The sequence below is a fragment of the Trachinotus anak genome, unplaced genomic scaffold (genome assembly GCF_046630095.1).
Source record: "Trachinotus anak isolate AG129_WGS33_773 ecotype Australia unplaced genomic scaffold, CSIRO_AGI_Tana_v1 ptg000012l, whole genome shotgun sequence".
In the NCBI taxonomy this organism is placed as follows: domain Eukaryota; kingdom Metazoa; phylum Chordata; class Actinopteri; order Carangiformes; family Carangidae; genus Trachinotus; species Trachinotus anak.
Window position 1 is genome coordinate 20,669,291 of NW_027273863.1, and position 23,423 is coordinate 20,692,713.

Consider the following 23,423-nt stretch of genomic DNA (forward strand, 5'->3'; position numbering starts at 1 on the left):
TGCATTGTTGCCAAATTGAGTCTTTTTATTGTAAAAGCAGATCCACAGTTTGTACAGTTTTGAGTTAAGTACCTCTAAAAGCACAGACAGCCAAAAAACCCAATCTGTTAGTTTAACACAGTGTTAAGACATGGAAAGAGACTTAAATCAAATCTACACACTTTGGCAACTGATACCACCCCTTTCCTCAACTGTGTCCATCACAGACACCATCAAAACGAATAAAAAACACCACTTAAATACTTAAATATTTTATAAAATTGACACCTTTTTCTTTTTTGCACTATATGAAATTATTATTTCCATATTCTTCGAGCTATGAACTCATGAAGATATGTACATCAAAAATGTGAACATCACTGTATTTGTGTGGGTAGTTAATTGATATCAGGGAATGTAAGAACTGCAACAATAAATATTTTATATTAAGTTAAAAGTTATTCAGTTAGAATTTACAATAAGCTGTTTCACTGAAACACTACAGTTGGCTGAATACAGTACAGTGTGTCGCAGCAGGAATTTGTGAACTACTGCGCTAAAGTAGTATCATGCATCTGTACATCTCAGAAAGGTAAACACTGCTGATAGAGGAATGTAAAGAAAATGGACCAGTTTCCAGGATGTTAAGACTTGAAGTAACAGTCGGTGGAAACATTGTTAACAATAAGGTTTTGCTAAGAAACTAGTTTTATCAAGTTAGAAACCCGGCCTGACTGTTTTGCTAGCGTTCGAAACAAACATTTTAAAAACCCTCCCGCTGGTGTGCAGAGATAAAGCGGGACAGCGGATGTGGGACCGGGCGCCAGGTTCTGTCACATTCAGGAGTTGTTGTTGTTGTTGTTGCTGCTGCTGCTCTGCTCCAGCCGAGCCACCATGGTGGACACCAGCTTCTCCAGCTGCTGGGACCTCACCCTGCCCGTCTCCAGGACCTCTTCGTGGTTGGCCTTCTCCTGGCTGTCGTAGTCCATCACCGCCCGGTTGCTGATCAGCGAGAGGGCGAAGCAGCGCATCCCGGCGTGGCGGGCAACGATCACCTCGTGAACGGTGCTCATCCCTGCAGAGACGACGAAGAGAAGGTGAGACATCAGAGAGAAGTGATTTTCAATACTTGATACTGATGGTTGTCGGCGTTATCCAGGATGATAAAAACAGAGAGATGTGTAGATTTACATGAAAAACATGAAATTCTGTAAATTTGGGAGGATTTTCGTGAAATTCAAATGAATTCAGTAATTCAATTAAATAATAAGTAATGAATAAATAAATAAACTAGTAATAATTAAATCGTTATTTATAATAATTTACTGCAACATGTTAAATGAATTTCTTTTGCATCTGGCACCAGCACTGGTCCTGGGACTCTCTTCCTGTTATATTTTAGTCAGCAGAATTTATTTGTGTGTATGTTCGTTTGTATTTCTGTCTTGATGACCTGAGCGTACACCTTGCAATTGAGGATGTTTTGGGAAAGTGAGCACAAATATGGTCTGGCCCTCACTTCTTCAAAGGGTTCTTGGCTTCAGGGATAAGCTGAGGGAAAGATCAGGCTTCCGGGATCAGGGAATGTGTCATGACAGTGACTGTTCTCACCAGAACAACAGGGTTTGTCAGGGAGATTTCACAACTCACCGACAGCATCAGCGCCAAGCCTATTCAGCATACGACACTCCGCGATGGTTTCAAAGGAGGGACCTCCCACGACGGCGTACACGCCCTCCTGCAGGAAGTCGTAGCCCAGCTCACCTGCCACGTCGTGTGCCAGCTGACGCAGCTCGCGGTCGTAGGCGTCGGACATGCAGGGGAAGCGAACGCCAAACCTGGAGGGAGGAGGACAGACGGTGTTGACTCAAGTCCAGATAGCGGCAGGAATCCACACAACAGTGCTGCTGCAATACTGAAATGTCCCCAGATGACTGGGGTAACTTTAAAGCAATACGCAACGTTTCCCAACACCACAGAGAAGCGGACGTGCTTGTTGTGATTCCTGGTAGGTGACAACACTGTGCACAAGGAAATTTGTCAACTCAGTCCAACAAATAGATCAACACAAATTCCACTGTTGTATAATTTTGTCATCCTGTGTTTGTTCTATAAATTTAATGCCCCCTGAGGCTGATTTGTGATTTGTGATACAGGGCTATTTAAATAAAACTGACTTGACTTCTGCTCTGAGTCTGGGAGTCATGTTACAGTGTTTGAAGTGCCCTGTAATGCCTCTAAATTTCAGCCTTTGACAATGACATTCGCTTTTGTTGACACCAACCTCAGATGCTTCAGGGCTGAAGCGTGGCAGCTCTGTGTAGGAGTCTGCAAAAATGCACATATTTTACAACAAGATGAGTTTTGGTGGGGGAGGGAGAACTTGGTACAGCTGCGTCATGTGAATGAGGAGACACTGTTTGCTTGAAATTGACAGCTTCATTTGAATCACCAGAGGGGAAGTACAAATGAAAATAGTTTGGCCTATTTTGAGCTGACATTTTTTTTTTAAATCTACATGTTTGAAATCTTGAAGCCAGATATGAATCATTGAAAAATTATGTCGTAATTTTGGTGAACCAGCCATTTAAATGTAGCCTCTGCTTGAGTAAGAAGTCTGAGTATTACATGAGGATTCACTGCTGTTGCCACTGTGAAAAAAACAAAATTATGCAACTGACAGGAAATACTGGGCATTTTGAGCATTACAACCTGTCACCTTTTAATGTAAAATCAACCATAAGCGGCTTCAAAACAAAACTAACGTTAACATTATTTGTCCATTAATCAATGCATCTATCTCTCCTCCGCCTACCTGTCATCGTTGGGTCCAGCCAGGGGGTTGATTCCAGCAAAGCCCGGCATGTTGATGTGGTCCTTGATGAGCATGACGTCTCCCACTTTGTAGTCCTGGTTGAGGCCTCCAGCTGCGTTGGTCAGGATCATCGTCTCCACGCCCATCAGCTTGAAGACGCGCATGGGCAGCGTGATCTGGAGAACACAAGGTCGGGTAAGACGTGAGATTAAATAAAGAGAGAGCAGAACTGTGAAATGTGAAGCGTGTTCCTTCAAAAAGAAACAATGTCTGTTTCTTAATGTGTAGATCGATGGGCCAAAAGTGCAGTTTTATCCATTCACTATTAAATCTACAACACAGTAAAGTGCAAAATGTGAAGGGGTGAACTGAGGCCACTGTACACTCCAGACACCAGCTGAATAAATAAACCTACAGCAGATAATCAACATAGAATTTACAAGATCAGTGCACCGAAAACAGATTTTCCTGTCCAGGTTTTCAGGAAAGACAAACTACTGCAGAGTTTTTCAAAGGTGATTTAAAAAAAACAAAACAAAACAAAACAAAAACCTTTTCAGTAGCAGAGACAACATTTAATTCATTTCCACTGTAATTGGGCGATGGCACTAGTCTTAGAGGTCAAGATCTCAAAACCTCATCATGTAAAACCAAAGACTAGTGGAAAAGCTTAATACAACTAAGATTGAAGGTGTAAATATGTGTGTATATATATATATATATATATATATGTAAAATATAATATATAGGGAACAGACCGTCTAAATTATCATTTAAAGTGGGTGCAGATTTAAAGAGTCACTGTGTTGTTCTTTGTCCCAGACTCACCTTGACAAGAGGGTGCACAACAAACTACACAACTAACCTCAGGCGGCATGTTGCAATTATAAGATTATTTGAGTCAGAGAGACGTGTGACTGGAGTGAGCCATCGCAATATTAAACAAGATCATGCAAGAAGTCACCAAGTGTGTTTGCTGTTGCTCTCGTTGCATGCTGCTCCTCTTATGAGTGTTGCAGGTTGTCTAGTTCAACTGCACCTTTTAAATATTCATTTAACGACTCAACAGCTTGTCCAGTTCAGGCGCCAGGCCAGATTCAAGAGTGCTTGTCTCAGATCAACGGGCAAAGCCCAGCATAACGTGGTCGGCATAACGTGGTCGGCACAAGGCTTTCACTGTACAGGCTGGTGCAGGTTTTAAACTCTACTCACCTTCTGGATGGGGTAGCCTTCATACAGGTGGAACCTGCCCTGCATGCAAACACACGGCTTCCCTTTTAGTGTTCCAAACACCAGCTGGCCAGCATGACCATGCACTGCAACACACACACACACACACACACACACACACTGTTAGACACCCAGTGCAACTGATTAGAGCTCACAAACATGCAGACACACACAGAGAGGTTAACAGCTGTGTTTTCCCAGCCAGCCGCAGGCTGTGCATACCTGTGCTCCGGGGGAAGTTGGGAATGTCGCTGTATTTGAAGACCTGCGGGTCCTTGAGCATCTCAGCCAGCCCCCCCAGACCTGAGCCGCACACGATTCCCACGGTCGGCCGCACTTGTGTGTTGGACAGCAGCCAATCAGCCGTGGTCCGGCACTCCTCATAGCTGTCACTGTGAGAGTCAGAAAAGCAAAGATCTGTCACGTGTGTACTAAACTTTTGTGTTGACAAAGTTTATTTTCTGTAATTTTTAAATACACCACAAGACCTGGCTCGCCGAGCTTGTGTTTTCAGTTCATGCCAGAGGTGTGGGATGTGGCTGAGGCACCAATACATCCTGTTCCTCCTCTTTACTCTTTTAAATTAAGTAATAATGTCATGATAATCATTTATTAACACCAAAGCTTTGTCTACACATACCGAACTCTCCCTTCTGACAAGACAATATCTATTTAAAGAGACATTAAGTTGGCATGACACAATGTAAATAAATGATGTCCTCATTTCACCTCTCTGCATCCACACTCATGCCACATTCAATAACCAGGAAATAGCATGGAATATCTGATTCAACAGAAGGAACCTGGGAGGCGGGGACATCCTGTCCAGTCACTGAACCAGAATGAATGTCTTTCCTGGCTTTGAGCAATATTTACAACACACACAGCAGATCCTGTAGTGTCGACTTAATAGGTTTGACTGGCTCTATGGTGCAAACAATGCGTCATGTTTGGGGGATGAAGCTATGTTATGTTATGAGGATTTGCTGCTTTCCTTTATCTTTCCTTTGTCTTACAGGAAGGTAAAATGAATATATATATATATATATATATATATATATACATACGGACAATTAGTCAAACAAAACAATTCATTTGAAGACACTAATTTGGGCTTTTATTCTGAACAGCAAAGGATTAATTGAATAATCAAGAATAATAACATTTGTCAGATTAATAAATAATAAAAATAACCATTGATTGCAGCTATATAATAAGCTTATATTGGTTTCTAGCTTTTCGTTCAAATTCTACCTGATAAAGCCTCTTAAGGTGGTGAGGTGTGTTTAAGATCAGGTCTGATACTGATCCTCACTGTTCCTGATCCTCACAGAGACAAACAGAAGAAGTATTCAGTCACTTATTGGCTGCCCCTTCACAGTTTGCTGGTTTAACTTTTGCCTTTGCTTTTAAATTTCTGTTTTATTGTTTTGTTTTGGTTTTTTTTTTTTGGTCTTCCTTTTACTCTTTATTTAAAGGTGGAATAATAATAAGCTTTCCCACTTCCTATTCCTTATTCCAAGGGCTACGTGCGACCTGTCACTCTCCCCCGCTCATTCACGTGTTGATGAGGATGACGTCACACCGCGGGGTCTGCCAGCTGTGACACCTCCCGGCCACATGTGCGTCCGGGTGCAGCTCACATCTGCAGGGACGGAAGCCCGCTGAGTAATAAACGCAGCCGCGGTGGTTTGTGTTGGCGGGAATAATTCATCTCCCTCTGCGAGCGCCAGGTCGGTGGGTTTGAAGAAATGACGTCACGGCAGAGCCCGCATGGTGCCAACTCGGGTTTTTCCGTGAGAGGGGCGCCTTCACCCCGAAAACGCGCGATTTTAATGCTCAGTTTAATCACCTGCGCAGACTGGAGCCGGTTTAAAATGTAGCTCCATCAAGAGGGAGTTTCCTCAACGTGAAACCGCCTCAGCCTGAGCGGTGATGAATTTAGCTACATCACAGCAAATGTCCCAGAATAATGATACAGTGTTTCGTCTCACATGGTTTTCAGTCGCGAACCGCAACATAGTCCTGAGTTTGGACCATTACAGTAAATATGCTGAACTCACCCAGACATCAACTCAGACATGGAGAACACGATGAAGCGTGATGCAGATGGCGTCAGCAGGTTGTTCCGCGTTAAAGTGAGTCCACAGTGCGGCGCAGAGTCGTCTGAGCACCGGGTGCTTTGATGGAGGGACCGGTTTGCGCCCCCACCCCTCTGTGACGCCTGGACCCGCGTCACAGCCGCAGGCTCCGGTTTGGTGTAAGTGCAGGCGTGTTCGCGTAGCAGCAACCAATGAGGCGTTCAGGAGCCCCTAGACATCTCTTCATCAGTGGGTTGTCTAGATGGAATTTATGACAAACAAAAAAAAAAAAAACAAAAAAAAAAAAAAAACGAGGCAGTTTTTTCTGAAAGGCAGGATGTGTTATCTGGAAATCACAAGTAGAGATTGTCTCATTTTATTCTTCTTACTATATGCTATATGATTAAATGTTTCTTTTAGAGAGTGTTCTTTTTTATTTAGAAATGAAATCAGTAACTTTGAGCAGGATGTAGAGAAGATATTTGAAATTACTCTTTAGATGTTTTCAGGCTACATGTTTTTAATGCCTTTACAGCAAGGCCTACAAATAAAATACTGAACTTTTTTTTCGGTCTAGTTTGTTTTGTATCAATTTTTCCATTATGCAGCCTACATGGCCACTCGGGAGCATTAGCAATTGGATTTCTGACAGGACGTGAAGGCAGCATGAAGAGCCCACCATGCTCTCAACGTGGTCGTGTTGCTTTTGGTGCTGATGCAATCGCCCTGCAGGAGACTGACTAAATAAAATAAATAAATAAAAAGTTTCACCATGCGTTGTATCTGGTAATTCACTTAGTTTTTCAACAATAATTTACGGGATATAAAAAAAGCAACATTTAATTCTTAGAAAGCCTCCTGGATAAAAGATTTCTGGAGTTCTGTTAACCCTCCTCTGTATTTGAATCTGTGAGAGAGAAGTGATAAGACTGCTGTTGGACGGAGTGAAGGCCTTAAGCAACTGTTAATTTGTGTGGTCAGATATGACAAATAGGCATACACAACATTTCAGAAAACATGTAGACCAAAATTTCATTAAGAAAATGATAAAATGACATTGTTTAAAACTCTTCCCATTTCTCAGTAGATTATCAGTTTGTTGTCATTCATGTTATCTGTTTTCTCTTTCCCTGCAGGTGAACATATTCCTGATATTCCTGACAGGAAGAAACACAGCAACTAAATTTAAGGTTGTAGGTGTAGAGGTATCACAGTAGGTCCAGATGTAGGTTTATATAACTTGTTTTTATCCTACTTGCAGCTATAGCCTCATGTAGAAAGGCAATCATTACACTAAACACTACCAAAGGGAGAAAAAAAAAACATACTGGCTATTTTACAAAATAATTTGAACAGGCTGTAAGGTGGACTTTCAGGCAAGATTCAACTGTTAAACTACTTTTAACTGTCTGCCACTACCACTGCTACTAACTTTAAGAATAAACTTCCAGGCTGAAGTGATCAGCCCTTGGTTGAAAAATGTTTGAGTGTAAGAAACGAGTGTGACAGTAGAGGAAAGGGCATGGCTTCATTAAAAGTAAAAGGTTTCATTCCTTTGGGAGCATGAAAGTGCTTTTACAAATCTGTAGTCAGCCTCTTAGGTAATGAGATGTACTGGGTGTTGACATTTTGGACTGAAGGGTGGGGCTAGAGGAGAGCTCACAGAACCGCAGAGGGTTTTGTGCCCAGAAAATTTCACATTACATTTATCAGTGTTACCCTGATGTTGACACTAAACAAATAGTTATGGACTGATCCTCTGGGCATTGAGTACATTCATAGGAAATTTCATGAAAGTCTGGCCATTGCTGCTCGAGCTGGGATTTCTGAACTGACTGTGGCGCCAGATGAAAGGTCAAAAGGTTCACTGAAATCTGTGGGAGTCATCCTCTTTGATACAGCAGTCATCCACACTGAAATAGAACTGGTCAAAGTTTTGAGAGAGAGACATTCAGACTGACAAACCGGTGGAGTGAAGAGAGGGGAAAAGATCGACCCCACGTGGTTTTGATGGGTATCGCTTAGAATTATCCGTACAGGCATGCATTTGTGTGCATGCATTTCTGACTGTGTGCATCCTACCCCAATGTATGTGTGTATATATATATATATATATTTATATATATGTGTGTGTGTGTTTTGTTTCACATACCTGTTGAGATAGCAGCACAGAGCAGCCAGTGTTCTGGTTACTCAGTGTTACGTAACGGCTGATTATTATTCTCACAGTTGTCAGGCCCTCTATTCGGGCACGCCAGCCAAAACCTGCTGCTCTCCCTCTAGTCTCCAGTGCAGGAATTTTACATAGCAAATAGAATTAACATTTGCATACATCTCCTGTACTATCATTATTCATTTCTTATTATAGCTGATATTGCTCATTGAAGCCCACAACGTCCCAGTGGATCTGAAAACATCTGGAACTAAATAGAATCATTCCAACACACTTTTTAGGGCTTATGCTTATCTGACAAGTTTTTATGTTACTAGTTTTTCCTCTTGCAATTTTTTTAATTTGCTTCTAAGTTTTCTTTTCCTCACTGCATGCTGTGCAGTTCTCTGATTAATTAAGTGTAATATACAAAATCTTTTTGTATATTGTTATTATGTATTTGTATGTATGTTTGTTATTATTGCAGTTCCTTGCTATACACTACAGCTCATGCATTTATTGTACATTTAAGCAACAAGACACCAAACAGCAGTTTTATATTCTTTTCCTCAAACTGACACAAATTTTGTGTACTGGATGTGTTTCACGGTGTCATTGTGGGTGTGGCTGCATTATATTACATACACTGCATATCAAGTAACAGTAAATTAACCTTATTGTCAAGGAAACAAACCGGGTCATCTTTTTGTGTTGCAGCTTGTTTTCTGACTCTAGGTCTATGGATCGAGTTTTTAAATCTATTTTTAGAGTCATGGCTTTAGGAGTGGCGGTTTTGGTTGGTTGGTTGGTCCAGATTGAAATTATTGGATGAATTTTTCAATAATGATACCTAATAATGATTTTGATGATCCCCTGATCATGCAGCACCACCAGCAGGTTAGAGTTTCCAGCTTTTACATTACGACATACTTCTTCATCCTGATTGTTTAACCCAGTTCAATAGTGATATTTGTTGTGCTAATATTTGTTGTCAGTATTTGTTGTCATTGTTGTTGTTTTTTAACGACGTGATCACCATTCAGGTCATTCAGGTCACCACCACCACCATTGACATAAATTCCCCTCAAGTGCGTTTTATTTGGTATGTTTTTATTATCACTAATTTCACCTCACAAAGAAGAGCAGGAGTCCTGAGGATTTCTGGGAAGTTTCAGTGATCACACACGTATGTATGGCCTTCTCTCGCTTTGCAAATGAAATGTATCAGTTGTTATCTGCTGCCACCTGCTGGCTGACCTCTAACTTGCCGCAGAAGATGATTTTGTTCATGCACCTGTTTTCTGCATCAACAAACTTTTCTCCAACTGTCAAGTAGAGCTTTTCCCTTCTTCTCTATGAATGCATAGAGAAGAGGGGAAAAGCTCTACTTGAGAGTTGTTATTATATCATATTCAGTGTGGCAAATGAAAGGCTGTTGAGTTTCTGAATTAATTACATATTGATCACCAGGAAACAGGATGAATGAATGAATGAAACAGAGATAAATTCTTGAACAAAAGACTTGGTGAATCTGTGATGGTTAGAAAATCGCAGCAGGTGTCTAAACTCTGTGTGACCTTGTATCAGTGTTTTCAGGTTAACTCAGACACTGAGGTCAGCACAGGAAGTGAAACAGCGAGCTAAGCAGCAAATAAATATGCAAGAGACGGGATGGAGAGCAAAATAAAAGGCTGAAAAGAGAGAAGGGGAGTTTCTAAGGATGAATGAAACGGAGGTAAGTCCACCAATACCACTGTTATGTGCCAAAAGCACTGGCTGACCCCAATGCGCGCGCGCACACACACACACACACACACACACACACACACACACAAACACACACAAACACACACACCATTCTTCTTTCTTCTTTTCTTCCCCCATCTTTGTTGTTCAGGACATAGAGGAAGTGGTAAACAACTGACTCTTTGTCAAGCCTGACTTTACCGTTATGCAAGTCACACCTCCATGTCCAGAAGCTGCATGTGTTGAGATATCACCTGCAATGATTCACACACACACACACACACACACACAGAAGGACTGACTGTTTCACTGTTACACATCAAGCTCCATGTGTTTAAAATCAGGTTTTAAAGAAGTGTGAGACCTGTAGACCTGTTTTTGGCTCACCTTTGCTGCATTTACTTGCCTTTGTGTCTTCACTTGGATCCTGAACTACAAAAGTATGAGCATCAAAATATGCATAAAGTATAACACACAATCCATTAAGTTCTCATCATGCCTTTTGTGTATGTTACTTAATTCCAAGCTACCTTGTACTGCTGGGTAGCCTGCAATCAGCAAAGCCTTATCTAATCCTACCTTAACTTATAATCATGCATCATAATTCATGGTTTGATTATATTTTGTGTTATTAACATGGAGGCTATTATCAAAAGTCATTAAATAATGTGGTGTCATAAAAAGCACAACATTTCCATCTGAATTGTTGTGGAGTAGAGGTACACAGCAGTAGGAACTGCACATTTTAAGTAACTTAAACTTTTGTGAGGGTAGTACTAGATGTACTCAGCTGCTTTCCACCTCTAAAGAACTGACCAACCAAATATGAATCAATATATTCAATGCTTACAGGAAGTGCTGTCAATGGGAACTGCAGGCAGCAGCTGATCTACAGTAAAGGGAACAAACATGACTGATCGCTCTCATCTCTTCACACACCATCTGACCCAGCTTCCCCACAGAGTCAGTGTGACAGTGGCAGTGGTGCTGCGGTCGACTTCATATTCAGTGCAAGAATGCGCATTCAGTATCACTGCTAGCGTATAGTAACTAGTTGTATAGCTCTTCCACAGTGAAAAGTAAATCCAGATAAATTAGATAAGATGATGCGTTTTCCATGAGATGTGAGTGAGTTGAAGGCCTGTTGAACGTGATGTTTTTAGCTGATGTTTAAAAGAAAAAAACAGAAGTAGTGGTGCAGGTTAGGACCATGGAGCCATGACAGCAAATGCACAGTCACCCTGCTCACCTAAATTAGTGCCTTTGTATAGGTTAAATGCAGTACAGCGTCAATTAAATGAATAGAGCTGGAGATCTGCTTAGCTACATGCCAGGGTGTTGTTGCTGAAGATGTGGACATGCCAAGCTGATAGCTGTCATGCATCTTTTAGCAGTCACCACCTACTCAGCTCTGAATGGGGAACTACAAAGGTCACTGAGCAGTAAAGCTTCAGGCACAGGTGCCTATAAAAACAATTGTATTATGTATTCTGTCTAATGTGTTGATCAGAGAAAGATAAAGACCTACTACTAAGTGCATTCGTAGTTTTTGCAAGTTTAGTGTGGTTTATCTTTTATGTATCTTCCTATCAGAGCAGAGTCTCTCACAATGTGTGAAAATGGAAGGTTTGTTTGGTTTACGTTTCCTTCTCATGATGCTGACTGTTCTATGTCTTCTTTTCTGGGTAAAAATATGAGCAGACCGTTGCTTCTCGCCATGCAAGGTATTTCCTCTCATGCAGACTCAGAATGTGTGACACTGAGCCGCAGCGTGTTTTAAGTGGAACTTCAGCAGAGGAAGCGAGGTGACACAAGGTGATGCAAAGTGCAAGCCTCTTTGTTCACTTGACTTGGTGCAACAGGCCCCCGACATTTGTTCTCCCCATGTTCTCGTGCATGTTCACATCCACCGACCGAAGTGCTATTCAGCAAGCGCCACCTTCCCTTCCAGGTGCAGGGATGCTGCTCTCTGGCTAAACTCGACCTCCACATGGAAGCAAACAGCAAGAAGGTGAAAATAAAAGCCTCCATCCTTCCTAACATCCATCAGTGTGCTGTGGGGACAGGACTGTTTACCAATACAAAATACCCCAAAATGTAAATGGCCTTTGTACTAGGCACACTCACAGGGACTCTTCAGCACATTTGACCAATGATCCTCATCAAGTCCATCCACCTCTCCCTCTTTCAATTAAATAATGCTTTGTCACCCTCTCCTGAGGCAGAGTAAGGGGTCGTATTCACCTCACGGATGTGCCCCTTTATGTGTTTGAGCTTAACAGGACGCTCCGTACAGACGCTCTTGGACACAGCAAATGCCGGGCAAAGACGTTATGAATAGAGGGCTCTGTGGATCCCCCTAAAAGAGTGTTTGTGTGTGTGTTTCTGTGTGTGTGTGTGCTGCAGGGGGTGGTTTGTTGGTGTGTGCACATGTGCCAGAGGGCTTTTGTGGAGAATGTGCATGTGAGGCCCCAAACATGTGTGTGACCACTCTTTTTATGCACTTGGCTGGGAGGTGAGAGAGTGATGCAACAACTAATGCAGCAAAACATGATTGGAAAAAAAATAACAGCAATATTTTGAACCCCAGTCTTCCAGGCCTATTTTTGAGACTCCATTCTGATGCATTTGTCACTTGTGTTATTGTGATAGCGAATTGAGACTGGGGGGGGGGGGGGGGAGTGGCAATCAGTTATTACAGCAATTACACAGACTTGAGCAGGACACACCAGGAATTCAGGAGTGAGGGAGAGAGAGGGACAGAGGGAAAGAGTAAAAGTGAGAGAGAGAGAGAGAGATGCCTCTTATAAAGCCAAGTCCTGTCTCTTTGGGAAGAATTTGCGAGGAGTGAGACCGGGCTCTGGGTCAGAAACAGGAGCCCGATCAGCCAATGACTGTATCCATAACTCTCCTTAATGGTGTATCAACGTGGAGGGACGCAGACTGTTGAGCTTATTCTTCCTGCAGATTTACAGTCCCAGTTGTGTCCTGTGAGCATGCGTATGACAACAAAGCAGACATGTGGACGAAAAGCTGAGGCTCTGGGCTCCTAACTCTTCTCTGTACGGGTCAATTAGATTGCAATCCCCTCTGAAAAGGTAAGCAATTTATTTCTCAGCGGAGTGCAATGCAAATAACTGAAATAAATAAATAAAAAAATATTTGTGTTAATGTTAACAAAACTGATTTGTTTCTTAAATTAAGTAATGAAAAATCCTAGCATTTCTCATACATTTCAGGAAAGTTTCTCATTTGCTCCTCCCTGTAAAATGACCTATTCAGAAAGGAAATGTGTGTGTATGTTTCATTTATTATCAACTGATATATGCATCTTTATCTATATTGCATTATTTACACTGGTAATTGTTGTATTGCAATAAAAAAAAATATTACAAACTATTTAAAGAATTTCTAATTTGGCCAACTTTCCCCATGTGTAGTGTTGTCCGTGCAAATCTGTAACACACAAATACATATGACAGTACGCGGCACCAAAGTTTAAGCTTGAAGCAGTTCTCTAAATAATCCTCAAAGGCTATTTAATGTTTGGCTGGTTTCAAAGTTTCAAAGGATCCACCTCCATATGTGAAAATATCTGGCCTTACAGAAATGTGACGAGGCCGAGTTTATGGAAAACTAAAATATCTGGTCACAGCGTTCACATCCAATCAGAGCATCTGATTCAGAGCATTGGGTTTGACAAATAGGTTACTGTCATCCCGCTGAAACGCACAGGGTATGTGTTCTTTAAATGCTTTAAGGTTAAAAATAACACATAGCTTTAAAAGCTATGCATTAAAAAGAAAAAAATCTTACGGTTTAGTGTTCTCTTGCTGTAAAAGAGTAAGACACTAAGACAACAAATAAAAAATTATTTTGTCACTGAGATGTTGGGGAAAAACAATGGAAATCACTGTCTTTGCTGTGATTTTATTTCGAAAGATTGAGGATATTGAAATTAAATCAATCAATCAATAAAGAGGTTCCTTATACTCTCCTAACTTATATTAGTGCTCTATTTTGTATATTTTATATTCTATTTATTACACTTTTTGGAAGAAATCTGAGTCACGAAGAGCAGAAAATCAGTAAAGCAGCAGGAAAAAGGAAAGGAAATGAGGAAATGGAAGCTGGAGGAGGAAGCTGGGGAATTATTTTCTGTTTGACTTGAATGTTTCCACATTAAGTGACAGAAATTGTGAAATTAAGTTTCTTCTCTTTTTAATTGAATTTCTTCTCATCTGGGTGCTTTATGTGCTTCTGTTGATGTCGATAAATAAGTTACTTGATGGTAAAAAAGGAAAAGAAGAGAATCAGAGATTAAGGAAGGTAAGAAGAAAAAAAGAGGGGAGAGAAAGGAAAAAGTGTGTGTGTGTGTGTGTGTGTGTGTGAGGGGGAGACAGAGAGGGAGAGATGGAGGGGGATTACTCCTCACTCCAGAATACTAACGAGGGCCTTTTGTCACAGATCTCTTTCTCTCTCCCTTCCTCTCTTCCGTTCTCTCGTTTTTCCCTTTCACTCATCTCACACACACACACACACCCACACACACACACAAATGCACATATAATTGTACACTCTTTTTCAAGCACAAACACACATACAAGATCACACATGTACACCTACACTCACTCACGCACACACATACACAGAGATACACATGTAATTGCAATCCCACTCTCACATAATCACACACACACACACACACACACATGGATGGGCACAGAGTCGTTTTTGTCAATGGTGTCTTTTGTTTCTTTTATCTCTGCTCCTAACAAAGCATTCCTGTGTACACAGAGGAGAGAGAGAAGGAAGGAGAGAGAAAGAGGAAAGTAGAAAGAGAGAGAGAGGGGGAGAGGGAGAGAGAGGGAGATCAGGAAAACATTGAGCGCTCTTTTGTTTGGCAGAAGAAAAAGTTTTGATTCAGTTCTTGGATTCGGCTCGCTGAGGCCGGGTCAGTACAGTAAGGCTGTCGTGTTGCCATGGAGATGGAATACATCCTACTGGAGAGGTTGGTCAAAACATATTTTCACTCTCATTTACTCCCATTTACTCCATTATTATTCATCTGATATGCCTGTAGTGGGATTTATGTTTTCTCCAGGACGTGTGTGTGTGTGTGTGTGTGTGTGTGTGTGTGTGTGTATGACAGGAGATTGAGTGAGAGGGTGATGCTGAGTTGAGAGAGGGAAGTTTTCAATGGCGTCATTGTGATTATGAAGCTTTTGAGGGGCTCTCCCTTGCATAATCACACATGTGTGATGTAATTAAAGATGATTGATTACATAATCCATGATCAGCTTTACAGAGAAGCTATTTCAATTTATGCTACATGGCCAAAAATATACGGGAAGTGTGGATAATGTTTTTGCTGAGCAAGGTCCATAAAGAAATTATTTACGTTTTGTGTGAAAAAAATTGATGAGTCTGCACAGAGCCCTGACCTCAACGCCACCCAACGTCTTTAGGATGAACTGAGACGCTGCCTGTGGACAAAGTCTTTTTTGTGGAAAGTAATTAAGTATATTTACCTAAATAAAGTACATCAACATTGACAACAAAAAAATTTGAGATAAGACAAAAACGCAAATATAAATTTTTGTAGCTGAAATTGTTTTCATTCGTTGCTTTCCTAATCATCTCACAACCTCTCAGATTTATGTTGTGACCCTTTGGAAGGGGCTCGACCCCCAGGTTGGGAACCACTGGACTAAACCACAGTAGATAAAGTTTTTTAAAACCAACTCTACCAGCTACAACATAAATTTCAATTTAAGCATTGATTAATGGTCTAATAATAAAATATATAACAATTTGCAGAATAAATACTTTTTATAATTCTAGTGCATTTTGTTGATAATATTTACATTTTGAATGCAGGCCTTTGCTCGTGAAGAAGTGTCTTACATCATTGTGCTGGTACTGTTATTTAGGTAAAGGATCTGGGTACTCACTGTAACATCAGTGCTCAACCTCACCAGTGCTTCTGTAGCAGAATGGGATCAAACCTCTGCAGTCAGCCTACAGAGCAGTGGAGGCTGGAGTAAGACATTCAACAATCACATTCAAGTGTAATTTTGGTGTGTCCACATACTTTTGGCCACGTATTCAGTGTAAAGCAGCAAAAAGAAAAAAAAAAAACACCTGAGTGAAGAGCTGAGTACCAGGCTGAAAAACAAGCCCTGAGCTGGGCACTCAGAAAGCTCAACTTTGGCCTTTTTCCTACCAAACTCTTAATGCCGTCTCCAGTTTCCAGTCAGAAGTTCACTCTTTGTCCACACTCGGCTTCTATGGTTAGAATCAACAGTGAAGCCTTTTTACAGAAAAAAAACTTTATCTAGATTTTTTTTTTTTTTTTTTACCTTAATTGACTCATTCAAGTTTCTCCTCTCTCCTTCGGCTCACAAATGAGAGTCTGTGTGGACGGTTTGTTGGGTTAATGCAGCACATCTTCATCCTAATTCTACTCTTCTTTCTTTTGTCTTTCCTCCTCCTTATCATCCTCTTTTGTGGGCTATCCTCTCCCCTGCTGGACGTAAGTGAGCGTGTCAAGTGTGTGGAGATACAGTAACTGTCTGTCTGTGTGTGACAGGGCTGGACAGGGGCACACATTCATGCAGACGTCCCACAGTGACACATTAGAAACACAGTTGATTTATTCTATGTTAATACAATGATACATGGGGTTTGTCTTGTGGAAACAACTCAGAATCAGCCCTGTAGATATCACAGATAACAGGGTTAAAAATGACTTCAGTTCCCCTCTCTGTCCAAATACGTCATTAAAGATTGTGAAGGTCTAAGCTGAATAGGAACTTCTTTTATAGTAGCGGTTCACACTTCCCTTCAAGGCCTTTATCCTGTGAAACGTTTTAACAATTCTTTAGCACGGCTATTGTGCTAACAGGCTCAGAGTGACAATGCTAACATGCTGCCAAAACTAAAGAATTGGAAAAATTCAAATTTGTACTTGAAAAAGGTGCTGAAGCAAAAGTCAGGGGGAAATTTTAGAAAGACCCACAAACATTATTCACGTCTGACGCATACTTGTTATGGTCCCACCTCAGCGATTCTTTGTGGCTATTTTTTTCTTGTGGTTTTGGTTTCATGCATCATGTTCTGTTGAGTGGTTCTCAAACTAGTAGTTCACAGGCTGCAGCAAGGCCACAGGCTCTGAGAAAATGTGCCATACCAGAAAATAGAGGACATCTTGTTATTAGTTGTGTAATCTAAAGAGACAGCCCATTTATACCCATGGTAATTGCTTCATATTTGTGTTTCACACAGATACCAAGGAGGAAATGCCTGTTCTTCCTCTAACAGCTACAGAGAACTGTTGAAATCCGCTTCAAAACTCGACATGTCTAGAATTATTGCATCCCATTTGCCATGAGAGGATGGTTTCTCAATAGCTAACTCCTTTCACTCACTCCTTTTAATGTTTCTTCACGGCCTCTCCACTAACGGCAAAATAAGGACCCACAAACACTTTGAACAGTGTCAGAAACCTACTTCCCCCTCACCTTTTCCACACTGTGAGGCTAGGAAATATTTGTGAATTTCCAAAACCAAAAATAAAACCAATACAGCAAGCTGCTTCACGCAACAATGGGCTAGGTGTGTAGAGGTGGGAAAGTCAGGTCAATTTTTATTTGCATAACACTGACTCACAACAGAAGTTGTCCAAAGGCTGTAGACCGTAGCTACTCTTTATAACACTGATTACAGAGCTAGGTTAGGATAAAGGGCAGATAGCAAAATAAATCCAACCCATACTTGGGCCACATGCTTGTTTTCTTATGGCCTGGAATACGCCTGGTGCCATGGCCCAAAGCTGGTCTGTATAGAGCATGACTGTCAGATACTACCTTCACATCTGAACCAATTCTGGAGCACACACAGAAAATCTTTAGGCTATTATCCTCAACACTGGAGGATAACAGCTGGAATCTGACCAGATGTGGAAGTGTATCGGTCAGACTCGGCCCCAGGACCCGACGTTGGGCCAGGAGTTTCATTTTAGTAGATGTGTACCTAACACAGAGAGAATTTAGAGGTGTGGGTAACAACTGAAGGTGAGACGAGTCTAACACCTAGTGAGTGGAAGAAGACAGTAACGATTAATGAATAGATTTAGAAAAATGAAGCGTAGTAGTAGGGAGAGAGCAGAGAGCAGAGAGCAGAGGTCGATCTCACAGAAAGTCACAGTGTGCGTCACAGCGTCGGCCCTGACGCTGTCTTTTCTTCACACAGTCATCAATGTACAACTGCATCATTGCCCTTAAGGAGAGATTGTGCATCATTACTCATTTTTTTTGTTTGTTTTTTTTTAGCAATTTATAAAGTCTTTCCCTGCTTTATGATGGCAGGGTTTTTTACCCTGCTTTTGAGTGTGGGAACAGCTATAGAGACTTTGCCTTCAGACCTTGTACAGTTTGTACAGCACCACCTAGTTTGTTTTAAGTATACGGAGACATTAATACTTGAGGAGAGCTATTTTTTGGGCTTGTTTGCCTCTATTGACAATCAGTGGCTGTATTTGACCCACCACTTTTGATTTTATGACTCCAGACTCTTGACAAAGTGGCACTGAGTGTAATCCTGAATAGTCATCTGCAGTCTTTAGAAACACTTATGAAAAAAATGACATGAACCAAAAGTTTGAGAACCACACACACAGTACACCCACGCAGTGTTTTACCTATTGGATGGTTATCCGTCCTCTCGGGACTATGCACCAGGGCTGAATACCTGGTTGTGAAATTACAGGAAATACTGTCAAAATTTGCTCCAGATTCCTGGGGAAAATACCTGCTGGAACGCAACTTTTTTAGTATTTATTTCTGGATTCTCACAAGTCGAGTAATGATGTAATGAGAGTGTGAGAGGGGCCAATTTATGACAGCGGAGTCCACACTATTGCATTGACTGTAACCACAGTATAATCTGGTGTTTGGGAGTTTGAAAAACAGGAAACTCCCACTTCAGTTCCACCAAATTTCAACTGAAGAAATTGTATTATCAGAGACACTTGCGTGGGTGTGCAAAGTCTTTAAGGTGTGTTTTGACTTATGCTTTGTTATTTAAAGTAACAGTTTGATATTAACTTGTCTGCTAGGTGTTTTATTTCATTTTGTATATAGTTTCTACGCAATCATTTACCCTGAGAAAGAAAGCAGGTGGCTGCAGGGGAAATTACCAAAGTATTCAGTCATTATGGGAAGTTTCTATCTTTCCCTGAGCAATATGGAAAGTCAGCATAGTCATTATCAGATTGTACTGATGTTGTGAATGTTATAAGATTTATCCATTTATCCAACTTTTTTTTCAGTAATTTTAAGTAAAGCTCTCCCAGTCCAACCCAAACTAATTTGCATACCTCTGCCAAGGCCAAACAGTGCAACTCGTGTCTGTCAGATTCAGATTATTATCTGGATCTGCACCAAATTGGACAAAGTCATAAATCTCAACACCATTAGTATGTCAGATTTTTTTTACATCGAGATCCATACAGTATTTCCTGAGAAATTGATGAAAAAAAAAAAATTCCTGGATGCGGACCCTTTAACTGAATCAGCACAAAATTAAATGGGTTCTTCCCAGGCCCATGCCCCATCATGCTATTTTGGTACAAATCGGTTCAGTACTTTTTGCGTAACACAAACAAACAAACAAACAAACAAACAAACCCAACCTCCTTGGTAGTGGTAATGAGCCTATTAATAACATTAGTTGTTTAAAAAAAAATATCTGAGAAATGACTTCACTCATTTTTGTTATTCACCAGATGACGTCCGCCACACCTCCTTCCTCTCGTAGCTCCTCCCCCCAAAAGGTTTGCCACTCCCAGACACAGACAGACGTTTTAAAACCGTTGCTGGGTGGCCTCTCCGGTGGGGGCGGGACTCTGAGGAAGAGGAGGCGCGTCCTGTCCAAAGATGGGCGTAGTAACGTTCGAATCGAGCACGTCAGTGGGCGGAGTGCTCTGTACATGCGTGACCTCTGGACAACGTTTCTGGACATGCAGTGGCGGTACAAGTTCTTCCTGTTCACGGCCACATTTGCAGGGACGTGGTTCCTGTTTGGCGTGCTGTGGTACCTGGTGGCGCTGGTGCACGGAGACCTGCTGGGTGAGAGAGGAGGGGGCTTTAAACATGTCATAGGTTAATGTGCAGTTTAATGTGTCCCTTCCAGAAAAAAAAAATAAAAAATTCGGCTCAGTCTAGATGATCCACAGACCTCCCTTCAAACAAGACTATTTCTTCTCTAGAAAGGAACTCCAATGCAAACTGAAAGCAAAGACTGGGAGTCGACCGTGTAACTGAATCATCCAGAAACTTCAAAACACTTTGTCATAAAGCACAAAAGGCCTGTTGCTCATTTTGAGTCAACTGGAGCAAATGACTAAAAGACAACAACTGATTGTAGAGAGTTTGCTCAAAGAGCTGTAGATGAAGGTGTTTCTGTGTCTCTTGAACGTAATCTTGAGCTTAATCTAACCCCAATATATTAGAATTAGTAACAGCAGGAAATTATTTCATATCTTCAATAAGATCTGCTCCTCTTTCTCTTCTTCTAATGTCACGTTTCCTGCGTTGTGAGATCACTTATATATATATAACACAAACTGTTATAATACAGAATTCCCAAAAGGGAAGTTAAATTTTCTTAAGTATTTTTAAGTAATATCACTTGCCTACTGGGGGGTTGTTTATACAGACGAAAATGAATTGAAATTAAAAAATGGCAAAAAAAAAAAAAAAGAATCCACTATGTTAACATATTTTAGAATAACATGAATGAGCTTTTGTTGCCTTTGCAATGTGTTTCTCCAGAGTTCGACCCCCCATCAAACCACACACCCTGTGTGATGCAGATGCAGACCTTGACTGGGGCTTTCCTCTTCTCCCTGGAGTCCCAGACAACTATTGGCTATGGTTTTCGGTGCATAACTGAAGAATGCCCAGCTGCCATCATCCTCCTCATCATCCAGCTGGTCCTCACCATGCTGATGGAGATCTTCATCACTGGTACCTTCCTGGCCAAGGTAGCCAATAAAAAAGGGTTGTATTTCTTTTTAAAGTGAAAAGAGAGGACTGCCTCATACTGTACATACACTATACACCCATGTAGTTTTCATAATCATACATACTGCATAGAACTGTATGCAATGACCTGCAGTACTGCATTCATCTGTTTCTTTTGTTGAGCTCAAGACACTTGCATGAATCTCATCAAAGCTCATCAAACTGAAACCAGTGGTCAACAAGCTTTCTCTGCTCAGGTTGCTCGGCCAAAAAAGCGAGGAGAGACAGTAAAGTTTAGTCAACATGCTGTGGTGTCAACTCACGAAGGCCGACCCTGCCTGATGATCAGGGTGGCCAACATGCGCAAGAGTCTCCTGCTCGGCTGTCAGGTAAATGTGTATGGATATAGAGAGAAATAAGTATAGATGATGATGACTAAACAAACTGACAGGGAAGTTAAATAGGTGACAGATACGTGTGGTGTTCATGTGTATGAACAATTTGTCAAATGGTTATTCAATCTAGTAAAAACAACACGTTGTTTTCTCCAGGTGACTGGAAAACTGCTCCAGACATCTCTGACCAAGGAAGGCGAGACAGTTCGTCTGGATCAGAGGAACGTGCCCTTTCAAGTGGACACATCCAGCGACAGCCCCTTCCTCATCCTGCCCCTCACTTTCTACCATGTCATCGATGACAACAGCCCCCTGCGAGCCTGGGCAGCCAAGGGTACGTTAGGTGGTGAGGGCAGGAAGTTTAGTGGGTGGTGAGAGTATCACAAGTAAAAGGTGTTTTGTCTTTGCAATCTTTTTACTAAAGGTGTCAGTATCCTTCAAATGAAGTACTTGTGAGATTGTTGAACAGTGTTTGGAAACCCCTTCTCTTTCTTACATTAGAACTCAGGGGCGGGGCTTGGTTTAGCTAATTTTATACCTTTCCGAAACCCACATTCCAACAAGCATCCTCACTTTACAAAATGAGTAGCAATGAGTGTAGAGGTGAAAAAGTATGCAGGATTTCAACTTCTCTCTCAAGCCCTATTCATGGGTAAAACTGAGTGCAGGGCCATGAGTTAATTTGAGGTGAGACTCTCTGAAAGTGTGGATGATAACCACAACTTGTAGTCAAAAATCAACAGTGTGCCACCTCTTCACATCTCATTTTCACCAACCAGGTGGGGGCTGGACAGATCCAGAATTGGCTGACTTTGAGCTGCTGGTGATCATGAGCGCTACAGTGGAGCCGACTTCCGCCACCTGCCAGGTCCGCACCTCCTACCTGCCTGATGAGATCCTCTGGGGCTATGAGTTTCCCCCTGTAGTCTCCCTTTCCCCATCAGGTAAATATGTAGCGGACTTTGCCTTCTTCGACAAAGTAGCCAAGACCAAGACCACGCCCATCTTCACATCATCCAGCCCCCAGCATGGCTACCAGAGCAACGGGGGTGGGACTGTGCCTGAAGTGTCTGATCCAGAGAAGATTCGTCTGGAGCAGAGCTACAGAGAGCGAGGGGAGGACCGTGGCCGGGTCAGAGAAACTCCTCTCAGTGTTCGCATCAGTAACGTGTGAACAAAAGGGAGCATTTCAGAGAGAGCAACTCCCAGGGAACTGCAAAGTTCAGTGTCAGCAGTTAATCTTTGAAACATCATATCAAAAAGGCTTTGGACACTGTCTTTTTAGACTGTTTTGAACTTGTATAGAAAGATATTTGGTTCTCAGTAGCACCAAGTGATGCAGAAAGCAAATATGGACAACTGAGGACTCAACTTAAGATGTGTCATTGTCATACATCTGCTGGAATAATATGTTTTACACAGGTTTGACTGCATTATATGATGGCATAAAACACTACTTAACTGCCACTTCTATTTACATTTGTGTGGCGAGTACGCATTTACAAATACTTTTATAACTAAAAAAATAATAGGATGGATTATTTATTCATACAGAAAAAAACATCAAAACAAAACGTAAAACATAACATGAAACAAAATTAAACAAAACAGAACAAACAACCCTAAAAACACTCCTAAAAATTTGTTTATTTCTATACAACTAAACTGCAACAGCGAATACTTTTTGTACAAAACATGATTGCAACTAGAATATGTTTTTATTAACATAATGAGGATATGTAGTTAACGTCTTTGGCAAGTCGTAAATAGGTTGAATTAACAGTGAAATATTCACAGACAATACATTTGTTTTCTACCAAAATATCCAATGGGGACGGTTGCAACAAGTCTTATTCCTCCAATCAGAAACTTACTGCATATGCTCAGTTAGACCGTACCCTTACCAGACGTATAAAAGAGACATTAAACATCTGCTGCTGTATTCACTAAAGAAAAAAGATTGTTTTGGAGGCATGGCAGTGGCATGGCAGTTTTTTC

The 23,423-nt window shown here is 41.3% G+C and overlaps 2 protein-coding genes and 1 long non-coding RNA gene across 5 annotated transcripts; 2 read left to right on the forward strand and 1 right to left on the reverse strand.

Annotated features, from left to right (window-relative positions):
- pnp5b (purine nucleoside phosphorylase 5b) lies at positions 1–6,252 on the reverse strand. The gene is made up of 6 exons (XM_071491886.1): positions 6,088–6,252; positions 4,247–4,416; positions 4,007–4,110; positions 2,795–2,970; positions 1,630–1,817; positions 1–1,054 (listed from the first exon to the last, which is right to left on the reverse strand). The coding sequence occupies exons 1-6, from the start codon at positions 6,105–6,107 to the stop codon at positions 819–821; spliced, it is 894 nt and encodes a 297-aa protein (XP_071347987.1). The 5' UTR covers positions 6,108–6,252; the 3' UTR covers positions 1–818.
- LOC139629336 (uncharacterized) lies at positions 6,162–6,870 on the forward strand. Its single transcript, XR_011692947.1, has 2 exons — positions 6,162–6,284; positions 6,714–6,870. It is a non-coding gene; the product is annotated as an uncharacterized lncRNA (long non-coding RNA).
- Positions 6,871–12,726: 5,856 nt separating this feature from the next.
- LOC139629535 (ATP-sensitive inward rectifier potassium channel 10-like) lies at positions 12,727–23,011 on the forward strand. 3 transcript variants are annotated; one of them, XM_071492205.1, is made up of 6 exons: positions 12,727–13,101; positions 19,791–20,133; positions 20,839–21,050; positions 21,288–21,419; positions 21,582–21,759; positions 22,205–23,011. In XM_071492205.1, exons 2-6 carry the CDS (start codon positions 19,791–19,793, stop codon positions 22,597–22,599), a joined length of 1,260 nt encoding a protein of 419 aa, XP_071348306.1. In that variant the 5' UTR covers positions 12,727–13,101; the 3' UTR covers positions 22,600–23,011. The 3 variants fall into 3 exon arrangements, with proteins under 3 accessions (XP_071348306.1, XP_071348309.1, XP_071348307.1); XM_071492208.1 differs by lacking the exon at positions 12,727–13,101 and adding an exon at positions 14,863–15,014 and having other exon boundaries at positions 19,823–20,133; XM_071492206.1 differs by lacking the exon at positions 12,727–13,101 and adding an exon at positions 14,876–15,014 and having other exon boundaries at positions 22,205–22,741.
- The last annotated feature ends 412 nt before the right edge of the window (positions 23,012–23,423 follow it).

Bases quoted from the DNA above. Each gene is read 5' to 3' on its own strand.
- pnp5b (XM_071491886.1), bottom strand. From the start codon at position 6,107: ATGTCTGAGTTGATGTCTGG. The intron at 4,417-6,087 runs GTGAGTTCAGCA...TGACTCTCACAG, and splicing joins ATGTCTGAGTTGATGTCTGG to TGACAGCTATGAGGAGTGCC. The intron at 2,971-4,006 runs GTGAGTAGAGTT...TGTGTTCTCCAG, and splicing joins AAGGCTACCCCATCCAGAAG to ATCACGCTGCCCATGCGCGT.
- LOC139629535 (XM_071492205.1), top strand. From the start codon at position 19,791: ATGACGTCCGCCACACCTCCTTCCTCTCGTAGCTCCTCCCCCCAAAAG. The intron at 21,051-21,287 runs GTAGCCAATAAA...TTCTCTGCTCAG, and splicing joins CTGGTACCTTCCTGGCCAAG to GTTGCTCGGCCAAAAAAGCG. The intron at 21,420-21,581 runs GTAAATGTGTAT...TGTTTTCTCCAG, and splicing joins GTCTCCTGCTCGGCTGTCAG to GTGACTGGAAAACTGCTCCA.